The following is a 13,590-nucleotide window of genomic DNA, read 5'->3' on the forward strand; positions in this document are numbered from 1 at the left end:
AACCAAAGATTTATGGCAGAAAGCTTGGGAGTCAGGAAAGAAGGGAATGACTTACTACGGTATTCAAAGTACGCTGGGGAAAGTAAGAAAGAGCTCAAATTCCTCAAGACAGGACAGTTGTTCATACCTGACTAAGACTGGGACCCAGCAGACTGAACAGTGGACTGGCTTTGATAGGGAAACACCAGGATGGGAGCCGTGAGTGCGGTGAACCAGAGACTGAAGTACGTTTTCCTGAAGTGCAAACGTTCCTCAGAGCAACTGAGGATCCTGAACAGAGACCTTGGAGCTGCTGGACTTACTGATTTTAGCCTTTCCTCATTACTGAGCACGGAGGAGTTGAACGACGTGAAACTACTTTCTCAGATCAACGGGGCTGCACAGTAAACTATAGAGGACTTGAAAGGGAATTTGCATGATAACCAGCAGATGGCAGTATTACGTCAGTGTTGCGTCTGGTCTGCCGAAACCAAAGAAGAAGAAGCATTTGAGCGCCTCCAATTTCAGGCGGGCAGATTCAAAACAAAGATGGACGACGTCAAGTCGGCGCTGCAGCGCCTCAATCTCAATTTAATCCCACAAGGTAAATAGTCTTTATCAATCTAATACCACAAGGCAAACAAACTGTGTATTGTATTTGTTATTCACCTGAGTCCGGTAAAGTTGGAAACATTCACAGATTCGGACTTCCAGCATCAATAACTTTTAATGAAACGTCTTCAACACTCAAACGGAATCCCCGTACCATCGTCGTGAGGTAGAACATATTCTACAAGCGCATTTTAATCAAAGTATCTGTCTTTGGAGCAGCAGAGAGAACGTAGATCTCTATGTGCAGCCGGTGTTAGGGTGCCAAAAAGTGATTACTGTCCACGGGAGCGCGCACTGCCTGTCTGGAGACGTCCGTTCTGTCCCAGCTGCGTTTACTAGGATTCACAGCCATAACGTACAAATATACTGTACTGTGTAACTGTCTGTACACGGTAACAACGAAGGTGCGTCTCTGGCTAAGTCTCATGTTTCTTGTATGCAAAAAACCTTGACGATTTAACAAGGAATGATTTGGAGCTCATAACATCATCGTGCATCTCATTTACTGTCAATAATTCTAATGCATTGCGGACTACTAAATACTACATTGTGGACGACTAAATACTACATTGCGGACTACTAAATACTACTTTGCGGACTACTAAATATTACATTGTGGACTACTAAATACTACATTGTGGACTACTAAATACTACATACTACATTGTGGACTACTAAATACTACATTGTGGACTACTAAATACTACATACTACATTGTGGACTACTAAATACTACATACTACATTGTGGACTACTAAATACTACATTGTGACGTGATAAATTGGAGAACTAGTTGATATTGAACAAACCAAACACCAAATAATATGTTATGGAAGAAGCATACTTATTTAAAAGCACATAACTGAACCAATATAAAGATGTATACAATATATATAATAATATCTACAAAGAGGTATACAAAATAAATACGAAATAAAATTTGACTTCAGAAGCCACATACAGTCCAGTTTCATCTTGAGTGGCTGGACTGGTAAAACATTGTTATAATAACCTTTGAATCTACAGCTGAAAGTGAACAGCATATGTTCAGAAGCCGTGTCATTCTGTCAGAGAGGCTGGCCAGCATACAGACATCTCATAGGCCCACTTAAAGCATTGTGGCCACAAAGAGGCACCCTAACAGTGCACCATGGACTCTTACTGATGTTACTGACGAGTTATTCCAACCGCTATGTGTGACTTCCTCCTTGTAGCTTTACATGAGGGACATCAGGCAATGTCCAGATGCAGAGAGAGAGCAAGAGAGACAGTATGGTGGCCCGGTCTGAGTAGCAAAATCAACGATCTTGGGGAAAAACTGTACCACATGTATTGAAGAGCCAACCCAGTGGAGCCATTAATGAGCTCCCTGAGAGACCATGGCAGAGAGTTGGAGCTGATTTTTTTACACTCACAGCAACTCCATCCTTCTGGTGGACTACTGCTCCAGATCTGTGGAGATAGCCAAACTGAGAGAGTTTCTTTTCTTTTCTTTTCTTTCTCCCTCCCTCTGCTGAAAATGCTCTGAGGCTGAGGCTATTCCAAAAGGAAGTCCATTAAAGTGGTAACGTCCGAAGGGGGTAATGAATGTTGTGTCACTGACTCATAAGATCAGTGTTGATCTTCCAACCACACCCATCAGAAAGCTAACCCTTGATTTACTTTTGATCTGTGGCAAGAAACTGATTGGTGAATTGCGTTGGTGTTGGTTAGTGTGCCACCTACTGGCAGCAAAATGCCATTACTGTTTTCTGGTACTTTTAGTCCTGTATTTTGTGTACTAATAGCCATGTGGATACTAGCTTGTAAGGAGTGATATTTCATATTTGGTACAGTTTCCTCAAAGTTTGTGTTCTCTGTTCAGCATACTGTCTGCTTGCCCCTCAAGATAAGTGTGTTATTGTTCCAATGGTGTAAATTACTGTCGTTTCTGTAAATATCTATTAATTGATAGTCATCTGCGAGATTTGTGTGTTTGTACTCTTTTGGTCCAGTAGGTGTCTTTTGACTCAAGATGTTCTGGATGCAGTGTGTTCTAATAATTGTGTCTAATGATTGATAGTTTGTTGTTGTTGTAGGACCACACACACACACATACTAACACTCGCCATATACCCACTGATGCCTACCTACAATACCCCGGCATTAATAAAAGAAGTACTATTAGAATCCACAGCGTTGTTTGTGTGTCTTGACCGAAACCCAGAGGCGAACGTCAACAATCTACCAGTACAATAATCTCTGTGGGTCTTCACCTTCAATGTTTGTTATTTTAATTCTATGAAAAAAGAAAACGAATGCAGGGAGGACTCTCGATTTTCTGAATGTTTTTAATCTCGTGAACGTCCTGGCTGTTTTGGATGTCGTGGTGTTTTTGTTGTTGCTCTTCAGGTTGTGTGATAAATGTTGTTTGCAGCCTGGGTGGATGCAGTATGGGAATTGGAGTTCACGGAAAAGACGCCTCTCGATGACACAATAGAAGAAGAGCTATCATCCAATGGACATCCAGCCTTTAAAACCCTGTTCCAGGGTTTGTTGAACTACGCTGCAGACAAAGAAGCGGGCTGCAGTGGGCCGTCACAGGTACCGTGCTGGATTCTTTTTTTCTTCTGCTCCTGAAATGATGTGAATAATCCATAATTATCTATTGTTTGTGAATTTAAGTTTGTGAGGAGGTGACCTAATGCTTTCCAGACAGGGAAGTAATCCATGTAAATTGTGTTCTTGTGTTCCTTGACCTGGGTGTTCACAGCAGCAATGGTTGACTGTCTCTCATGTTGCATTGCAGAGTGTCTGGGCCATTCTGGGAGAGAGTGGTGTTTCGGTCAAGTCTCTTTTGGCCGTGCTGTCCTTCTTTGTTCTGACAGGAAAAGCCAAAATGGCCACTGTCTCGCAGAGGGTGACCGGCCTTTACGCCGCTTCCGTCTACATTCTGCTGCTAGGAGTCCCAGGTGAGGCCTTCTGAGGAACATCCAACTACCTGTGGCTTTGAACCTTGGTTTTTGGGCCACAGTATTGTTCCGTGTTAGTTGTTTTTTTTTTCGAATCCTTGAGTATCCGAAGCGTTACATCATGGTGTTTACGCTTCATATATTGCATATTGCTCATGTTTTCTTTTACTTATGGGACATGTTACAAGCAACATTTGCAGACAGTGACATTTCTGTCAACTGTTTTCACTCCCTCGTCGTTGTCTTCAGCTGCAAAACCGAAGTGATCCCACACCCGACATTTATTTGAAGTTATTTTAAGGATGGGAATCCTGACTAACGTAGGCCCTTTTTCTACTTTTACTAGCAATTTGTGCAAGAGACTGAAGCTAAAATACAGCACTTTTGTCACACACACTTGTCTAGTCCTTTATTTGTCACAGTATAATGTGCCATTTTTAGTACTTTTTCCACACCTTATTACCGATTTTGATAATAAGAGTAGAAACGTACAAATTTAGAGCACACAGTAAAGTTATTAAGTAGAACATTTCATATGGAATTTTGTGTGCCTGCCACTCACTGCTGACTCATCAGAGGACAGGCATAAACATTCAGGCAACGCACCAATCAGCCAGAACATTATGGCCACCAATATGTTGGCAGAAGGCCTTTCTGTCCTAGAAGTTGTAAGATGGAGGCTGCATGTATATTTACATTTATCAGGCTGGGGATCCATGAAGACCTATTTTTATACTCTTCTTCTTCTTTCTCTTCTTCTTCTTCTTCTTGCTCTTCCGCCTCCTCTGGCCATAAAGTTGCATTACCGCCATCTGCTGGTTCTATCTATCTACATTGTTTCCCACCGCTCTCGTCATCTCCTCATTTGCTCCCTGTCTCTTGATTAAGTTTACATTGCCCTAGTCTCAGTGTTACTTTATAATGGCTACTCTAAAACTGTGTGATCCCCAGTGTAGGATGAGATTTTATTTTGGCTGGACTGAAGCCTGTGGCTGCCCAGTTGTGGCCTTCAGGTTTATGTGTGATACCCCTGCCCTCCATGTTTGAGACTGCTGATCGTGTGCAGGGTATTAGATGATGTTATATATTTGGTGTTTTCTGTTTACAGGGAGCATTGCTAACAAAGTTTTTCATGAGGTGCTGCTGGACACGTGCTCAGACTTAAGCTCACACTGCTGGCCTCAAGACTCTGGAAAGAAACGCAAGAAGGATGTCCTGAAGAGTTCTCAGATGGAGGGCAAACGCTCCAAACCACCACGGAAAGATGCTCAAGAGGTACACCATACCTTGCACTTCAAGTTTTCCATTTCAGAGAAAACTCTGAAAGTCGCTTTGTACTGAGCACCTCTATGTTTTGTGAATTCTATCTGTTGTTTGATTTGTTCACTCACACATTGTAAATTTCCATTAAGTGAGAGTTTCCAACAATATGTTTTAAGCATAACCTTTAGTAATAAAATAAACTGTATGATAGCCTCTGGAAATCACTCTGTTATCCGCAGATGGAGGTAGATGAGGCAAATGAAGAGGAGGAGGAAGAGGAGCTTCATTTTTCTGGGCAGGACTTGATGAGGATCAGAGGAGCTGTAGTGGTTTTGATTCAAAGCCTTCTCCGACTCCTGCAAACGTTCCCACTCAAAGACAGACAGCAGAGCGTCAGCAACTGCACTCAGGTTACTCCTCGTCCCAGCCTCACACTGCCCTCACTGAAGTGTCCACACTAAACCAGCCTCCTTCTCCACAGATCTTCAGGAAGCTGCTGTACTTTGAGCCTGTGATTGGGGACCTGAACTTTGCTGATGTGCAGTGAGTGTTCATACTCTGTGATGGTGATGATTGTGTGTGTATGAGCCTTTGAAACTGACAGTTGTTTTTTCTGCAGAGACATCCAAGAGCTGAAGAGCGTTCCACAGATGGCTTTCTATGGCCTAAAGCTGCTCTGCTCACCCAAACATGGAGACCAGAAAGAAGTAAGAAACCATGGTCCCTGGTTGACTGACAGTATGCAGACTGGTTCCATACAGAACCAACCTGAAGTGGTGTGAGGCTGCTCAGTGTGTGATGTTGTACAGCACAGATTACAGGAGACACTTGTGTAACATGACTGTATTGCGAGTAAGAAATAAAAGAAGCTCAGTGAAGTTCTCCCAGCAGTCTTAACCTATTGCAGCTTCTCTACAAAAAGGTCCAGGGCGATCTGACCCAGCCTCAACCGTAAGCGTTATTCAAAAGCAATGTTTTAGCCTCCCTCCCTGAAACTGGGAGCTGGTTCCACATGAGAGGAGCCTGCTTCCCATTCCACTTTTAGAAAAAACGTAGGAACCTCCAGGGGGCTGCCCTCTGAGAAGCAATATTTGGCTGGGGTCATAATACAGAAGTTGCATGCTTTACCTGAGAGTGGTGCTTCAGTGGCTGTGAACTGTGTGTTGTCCAGTCTCTGCGGAGGGTGCTGCACCAGCTTCTCTACGTCATCCTGATGATGAATAAAGGCAACGGAGGGAAGCCGACTCTGCTCGTACCCAGCCACTCCATCCTCGGCACCCGGGACCACGCTTTGAACTTTGTTTGGTAAATAGCTGCTTTTTATTTAACCATTAAAGTATTGCAAATATTGACTCTAACGTCATGTTTATTTTCATTGCTTTTTATGATACAAATTTTCAATGTACCTGCAAGGAAAGATGTAACTGAGACGTCACAGAATTACAATATATCCTTCAAGTCCTTTTATAAAGCACAACATTATTAGTCAATGATCTCTCACATACACGTCATTTTTCTACTTTACCAACCTTGTGCTTTCACATAGCTTGTCGTATGTGCAGACACCTTCCGTTGGTTCTCTTCATATAGCAACACGGAATAATCCTGATGTCAAACATCAATCACACCTTTTGAAATGCCATGATTGTTGCTAATTCTTTCATATGAGCATCTTCTGGTGAAATCTACTGATAACAGCAGACCTGGACTATAATTAATTCATGGTGTCTGTGACTGCAGTCATCTTGTGGATGATCTGAAGGAGCCGGCTCGGCCTCTGCTGCACATCCTGTTGCAGCACCTCTGCTTCCAGGTGAACCCTCCTGTGAAACCAACAGCTTTGTGTTTTGTCAGAAAGTTACAGTCAACTCATATCTTCAAGTGACCTTCAGATGTATTGTAATGGCGGTGCTTGTGTTGTGTTGCTGTAAAGATGGTGGAGAAGAGCGAGTTTCGCAGCCACGGAGCACAGGCTGTGGGTGTGCTGACGTCTCGCATGACAAATACAGACTACAGCCTCTTCATCAAGTGGCTCTTCAACTTCTCCAGACACTCCAAGGTAATGAAGGTCCTTTGAGTGAAACTTCATTCAAATCACACGTTTTCTTTCTGGCTTGGACACTTTTCACAACAGAAAATGTTTTCTGAGTTAATTCGGGCTGCAGCTGTGGCGGGGATTGGATAAAACAATATATATATACGGTAACTAATAGTGTTACCACCCTGGGAATTTCACCCAGAGAATTACCATTTCAACAAGGGGGTGGGGTGGGGTGGGGTGGGGGGTTATCCACCAATAGATAATAGAATCAAATTAAATCACTGGACACATGTGGCACACATGCACTCGCTGTGGTGTCCAACGGGACAGGAGGATGCCACCACCAGGTCACCAACACCGCCACCACCGGCCTTCAGCAACTGCAAATAAAACAAATTGGTGGGGTTGCAACAAAAACACAAGTCAATGAATAGAACCCTGTAACAAAAATTGGATTATAAACCAATCAAAGAAAATAAAGAAGGCCGAGAGAAACGATCCAACGCAAACAATTACCTAATTGGAACGAGAGGATTTCTGAGATTGATCAACTAACCAATTTGATCCCAAACATAAATACACAAATAAACATGTACAACCAACCCAAGAAGAATTTGACCCATACACTCTTTCAGAATATAATGGGGAGCAGACTCTTGTTTAAGATGATGCTCCATGCAGTTGGGTCACCATCAGGCATCGCACATCAAGACGGAGCAGTACAGCAGCCATGGAGACAAAACCAGCAGGAGCACCTTTACCAAGGAAAATACTGCTGGCATTGCTCAGCACACTGAACATGGTGTGCTGCGCTCTACATTGCACTTCTAGCAGCAGCAGACACTCATGAGAGGAGGGAAGCAGAGTGACTTCAGGTTGCGACCAGCATTTCACCTGTGACCACACTAGCATTAGCCTCCTGACTGTATCAACCACACAGCAGGAGAAAGAGAACTTTTTATTTATCCAATTTTCTCTCCATGTCAAATGTGCAGGAAAATCCCCTTTGTTGGTAGTAACAACAAAGTGCTGTTTTGAATGAAAGTCCATGTTTTTCTAAAGCCTTTCCTTCTTTAGAAATATCCAAGGTTAGCTTTCTGAGGTGTATTTGGAAACTCAACAGTCACAACCTGCAGTGAACCGCTGGTTGCAGGTGACACACATATTGAACTTTTCCATTCAAGTGTCACATATGTCACCTGGAGCTGTGAGGTAAGAGTCTGTTTGAAAGATAAAAGAGACAAAAATGTTTGTTTCTGACAGCTGCAGAGTGACAGAAGAGCCACACGAGGCTCCAGAGCTGGAGGTTACAAACCTGAGTTGTAGACATGAAAAGTTTTCTTCCTCGAAGCTGATTTATTTTTCTAGCTGAACTAAGCTGCTGCCACTGTTGCATGCCTTTCAGTCGCTGTCTTTTCAGACAGGTCTGTGTTGTGCTGGCCTCTGTAGATGGTCCATCGCCTGTTTTCCGTGGATGTGGTGATGGTTTTGCTGGAGCAGCCAGAGAGGAGGCCCGAGGAGGGTGAGGATCCGGAGCTGGCCTGCTTCCTGCAGCAAAAGTATCTCATCCAGGACCTCCTTTTTGCTCGGAGGATGGATGAATCGCCCACAGTCCAGGGTCATGCCCTCTCCTGTCTGGCACGGTGCCTGGAGCTGCCATCATTTAACGTCACCCAGGCTGTCCACAGCCTCTTCTCTGCCAGTGAGGACCCACACACACACACACACACACACACACACACACACACACACACACACACACACACACAGCGTCACATATTCGTACCGTAATTTCCGGACTATAAGCCGCTACTTTTTCCACACGATTTGAACTCTGTTGCTTATAGAATGACGCGGCTAATTTATGGATTTTTTCAGGTTAACGGGCTTCATGCCGCCAGATTCTACTTCCGCATGTAGATACATGCTGTTTTGAGCCTCTGCTTCTCTACAACCTGCCCTAAAAGTGATATTTCTGCTCTTGGTGACCTCGTCTTGTGTTGCTTTCTGTGGTCCGGAGCTCCAGCAGCTGACGGCGTGAGTGATGTGTTTAGGTGCATCACGTAAAGCCGCCCTGCTGGCCTCCGTGGCTGAGAAATCTTCCTCCTCTGAATCACAATCAGCTATTTGTTATGGGTTATTTACTAGGGCTGAACAATTTTGGAAAATAATCTTATTGCAATTTTGTTCCTCAATACTGCCATTTAATATGCGATTATTTTTTCAAGTTCCTCTTGTCATGTATTTTTCAACAAACACAAGCAGTAAATCAATCTGTATTATAATAATCAGTATCAGATTTATTATAAATTGTTCTTTCTTATGGGCGAGGCTTATGTTAAGATAAAGTCAAATGAAACATGTATTAATATGAAAGACAGTTTATTTATCTTCTACTTCAATTACAGTTGTAAACTTACTAAATACTGTGACTTGCGGTCTTGTCAGCGTTTTTTCACTTCCGATCCGATCCTGATACTTAAATTTGTATATCTGCCGATACGATTCTGATAGCAGAGCTGTTTGCTTTAATATTATTATTATCATTATTGTTGACTTGATATGAGGCTGTAATAAACTCCTCTCTACAGTAAAGTATGAATTGTACAAATGCTTACATGTATTCTCTCAAAAGACAACTTGAGATTTAGTATCAGGTCAGAAAAGGAAGCAGTACAAAGTATGGAGTTTTAAAATGGAGATGTCTCTTGACAAAGCGACCGCCTCGCTGTATAACTGCTTTGCTAACATCCACGTTGCTGTGTTGCTTTGTGGTGTTTTGAGCGTAAAATCCGTCTAAACAGCAACATGTTGCCATGAAAAGTTGGATAGCACAGTGCTACTTCCCTAGCCTGCTCGCTGGCTGCAAACTGTGGAATGGATTTCCTGACTCATTCCTCCTGGTCTCATTGAGACCCGCCTCCCTTCAGGAAATCCAGTCAACAGTTTGCAGCCTGCGAGCAGAGCAGCAGCAGAGAAACACTGTGGATCATTTCAGTAACAGTGAATCAGACGAGGATCATGGATCAGAAATCTCTGCAGGTTGGATCGGAAATTTCCGATCCGTGAATTACGTTGATATCGGAACCAGATCCCGGGTCAGATCGGCTCCATCCCTAAAAACCACGAGCTCGTTCAGGCAAGGTGGGCAGATGACACGGGCAGGACGTCACGTGACCAGATCACGTGAGCAGTCAACTCGCAGCCCTTGCGATTAGAAAATCCCGTTTTATCATATTGCGATATTAACAAATGCAATTAGTCGTTCAGCCCCACTATATACCCATAAAATACTTTATCAACAGAGATAAAACCCTGTGGTTCTCTCTCTCTCTCTCTCTCTCTCTCTCTCTCTCTCTCTCTCTCTCTCTCTCTCTCTCTCTCTCTCACAGAGAGAGCACTGTGCGCAGGAATTTCCAGCACTATGAAAGAATTGATGAAAATAAGAGTAATCCTTGAATTCCCGCAGTGAAATTCCTGCTCTGTTACAACATGGACACCTGTGACTTATAGTCAGGTGCGGCCTAGTCTGCATGTCCTGAATTGTTCCGAGTTCCGTTAGAGAAGCAGTCTGATGATAAACACTGTTACACGCAGACCTTAAATGAAATGAATCCAGACCTCAGTGTTTCTCTCAGTACTGTGATGCAAAGTTTCCCCACTAATATGCAACATCTGGGCAGTTTTCTGAATGGTGTAAAATAAGCCACATGGATTTCTTTTTTTCTTTGAAAGCAATAAAGTATTTGTCATATTGTATATTTGTAAAGTTTAAGAGTCAGAAGGCCAAACACCCATTATATAAAAGTATAATCTGTCAAAAAGGGGTTTGTTGCCATCTAATTTAAAATACCTTTGGATCTTGCTCATGTTTTCTAAGCTGCTTTATTTGCAGTGTTGTGTGGATGTGTGTTCACTAAAGTTCCCTGTTTGCTCTCTCTGTGCAGCTGGGACCCAGACAGTGTTTGACAGCGACGTCACCGGAGGTACGACTTCTTTTCTACATAAGAAATGTTTTCTAAACTACATTGTGCGTGTGTATCACGTGTTGTATACACTGATCAACTGTAATACTATGACCACTGGCTGATGGTTATCTATCATGGTACCTGTCAGTGGGTGAGTCATGTCCAGACATAAGTAAACATTTTGTCCTCAAAGAAAAAGATTTGATTCTTTGGCCAAAGAACAAGTTGTTCTGTCTTGACAATGTCGATAGATAACCTCCCAAACTTCTGTCGCTTCTGTTGTGCGACAAGCTTCTGGAGTTCACACAGCTTTTGAGGCTCGTGCTGTTTCTGATAGAAAGGGGTCAAGATTTGAAGCTCGTGACAGCCTGCCTGCCTGCCTGCCTGCCCGCCCACGCCCTCATAATCACACCCTGCTGCGCGGGGCGTACCGACTCTGAAACGCATTGCAGGTACTCGAAAACCTCAGCCTCACAAGTCAGTGTGTGCTGGTGAGAGTGAAAAATGGACACCTTGGAGCTCCTATGCTTGGTAATACAGCAAGTGAGTCATTAATCCTCACCGACGTATCGCTACTGGACGCCTTTCCTCGGTTCCGACCCGCATCTCAAACAGATTTCTTAATCCATCTCGGTCTGCATCTCAACCATTCCTCTCAGGTATCCTGATATCTTTTTTATCTTGAGGATTTCAGAACAGTTAATGATCAACTATCAAATAGCAACTGTATGAACCGCATTTTTGTGTCGGGACTTTGAATGAATACAGTATTTGTGTTTCAATCTTTTTTTATATATATATATATATATGTGTTTTTTCTGGAAAAAACACATCTCAGATTACAATACAGTGTAAGATTTACCAAACTTAGGCTTTTCCTGCTTTTAACAAAATATCAAAGAGTAGCTGCAGCGGGCATGTCAGTGGGGGGTCGGGGGTGAGGTGGGTGGCGAGTTTCACTTCCTGTGCCAGCTTTCTTGCTGCTTGCTCAGATTTTAGGTGGAATTTTTTGCCGTAGATAAGTTTTCTTCCCACGCAGAGTGCCCGGCCGGCACTAAGGTTTTTGTCACCTTTTACTGAGTCCAACTCAAAGTAATGTCGGGGGGCAGGGGGGGGTTCCAATTGAAGGACGACACAAATAAAGGTGTTAATTCACTTTTAAACATTTGCTACCATTCAGAGGGAAACCTATCTGTACCACTAAAACTTCGAAAGTTAAATGCCATCCAGGATTCGATGTCATTGAGACAAGGCAAGAGAGGTGACAGTGAGAAGGCATCTTTATTTTTAGCGGGACATAAATCTGTCTGTCGTCTGCGTAACAATGGAAAGGGATGTACCAGTAGGTACAGGGAAAACAAGCAGGGGCCATAAAATTGAAGTTTAGAATGAAAGAGAGAAAAAAATATCAACAAAGTAGTTAATAATAATGAAGGCACTTCCTTGGAGGCTGCTGTATTGATACCCACATTTGGGAATGGTTAGTTATTGTTGGGGATCCTTTCAGTTTCCTGCAACCTTTACCTTTGTGCTGAGCTGCTCCGTCTCCTCCTCTGCCCCGGCGCCACTGCGTCGCTCTGTCAGACGCGTTGCCATGTCAGCCCCTGTTGCAGCCGCTCCAGTGTCGTGTCCAGATCTGTGGCGGGTGCAGGCAGCTCCGCGGTGAGGCCCCGCCTCCTCAGGGCCAGTTGCTTCTCGTGTATAGTCATATAGCTTCAGTCCGGTATCCCGGTGGACTCTTTTCCTCTTCTGAACCACTTTAGTTGCATAATCATGGTCAAAAATCAGCTCCCGACCTTCCACAACGATTTTCTTTTGCCAAGGTTTTTTCAGGATCATCTCTTTGATCATGAATTCCCAAAAGTTTTACAATCTGGACCTTAGTGGTGAGTTGCAGTTTGTCTTTTGGGCCAGCGCTCTGTGTGCATCTTGAATTTGCAGATTGACGTCAGGTGGTAGCGAGAGCTCCGTCGTGAGCAGATTTTTGACGTATGGTGGCCTTGGCCTATGGAGTCACCTTCTTTATCTTGGGGATCCAGAAATGCGGATATTTTTCCTCCTATTCCTCCCTTCAATACCCGTCAGCTACACAGTTGCTGGTGTAGTTCTTGCCTTAGCTCATTGATATCGGACTTAATGTCCTCTGTGACTTTTCTTTTTTTATCTGGATTTTGTGATTGTTTACCTCTTTACTGATCGCATCCAACCCCAAGCGCATTATGTCTATTAGTGAGTGAGCATTAGCAAGCTGCTCACGGTCATCGTCGTTCTTATCCATTGCCTTTGAGTTACGTCCTTTGAGGTTTCGTTTCTTGTTTTGTCTCCCCCGCTCATTGAATCCGACTGAAGAGTGTTCCTTTATGGGTTTTGGGGAGAAACTTTTAAACTCGTTATCGGGAGAAAAAAGTTCATGCTGCCATTTTGTTCATTGATCCAGAAGTCCTGGGTGGATCATTATTCAATGTATTTGTGCTTTGGTTACTTTAAGTCGCCATATTCCTCTTCACATTTTCATAACTTTGGTGAGAGTTTGAGTGGGGGCAGTTGTAATCGGTCATCTGCAAATAAAGCCAGTTTTTGATCTTCCCCTGCCATCCTCACACCTGTGACATTCTCCTTCTGTCTGACCCATTGGCTCAGTGGTTCTATAAACAAGGCAAAGAGTAGAGAGGACGTACAACACCCCTGTTTAGTTGTTCTTTCTGATAAAAATGGCTCAATGAGGTCTCCAATAACTTTTATTCTGGCCATAGGTTTATTATACAACTCAGAGATT

The 13,590-nt window shown here is 43.4% G+C and overlaps 1 protein-coding gene across 1 annotated transcript in view; it reads left to right on the forward strand.

The window, feature by feature from the left end:
• Positions 1 to 515: 515 nt before the first annotated feature.
• Positions 516 to 13,590, forward strand: part of ncapd3 (non-SMC condensin II complex, subunit D3) — a 61,082-nt gene continuing 48,007 nt past the window's right edge. The window contains exons 1-12 of the mRNA XM_080482255.1: positions 516 to 583; positions 3,008 to 3,174; positions 3,380 to 3,542; positions 4,651 to 4,817; positions 5,045 to 5,215; positions 5,287 to 5,348; positions 5,425 to 5,512; positions 5,977 to 6,110; positions 6,546 to 6,618; positions 6,739 to 6,864; positions 8,296 to 8,548; positions 10,794 to 10,832. Of these exons, the coding sequence (XP_080338381.1) occupies positions 529 to 583; positions 3,008 to 3,174; positions 3,380 to 3,542; positions 4,651 to 4,817; positions 5,045 to 5,215; positions 5,287 to 5,348; positions 5,425 to 5,512; positions 5,977 to 6,110; positions 6,546 to 6,618; positions 6,739 to 6,864; positions 8,296 to 8,548; positions 10,794 to 10,832 (1,498 nt within the window). The 5' untranslated portion in view covers positions 516 to 528. The remainder of the gene's footprint in view (positions 584 to 3,007; positions 3,175 to 3,379; positions 3,543 to 4,650; positions 4,818 to 5,044; positions 5,216 to 5,286; positions 5,349 to 5,424; positions 5,513 to 5,976; positions 6,111 to 6,545; positions 6,619 to 6,738; positions 6,865 to 8,295; positions 8,549 to 10,793; positions 10,833 to 13,590) is intronic.

The sequence above is a fragment of the Lipophrys pholis genome (assembly GCF_963383615.2).
Source record: "Lipophrys pholis genome assembly, chromosome: 15".
In the NCBI taxonomy this organism is placed as follows: Eukaryota; Metazoa; Chordata; class Actinopteri; order Blenniiformes; family Blenniidae; genus Lipophrys; species Lipophrys pholis.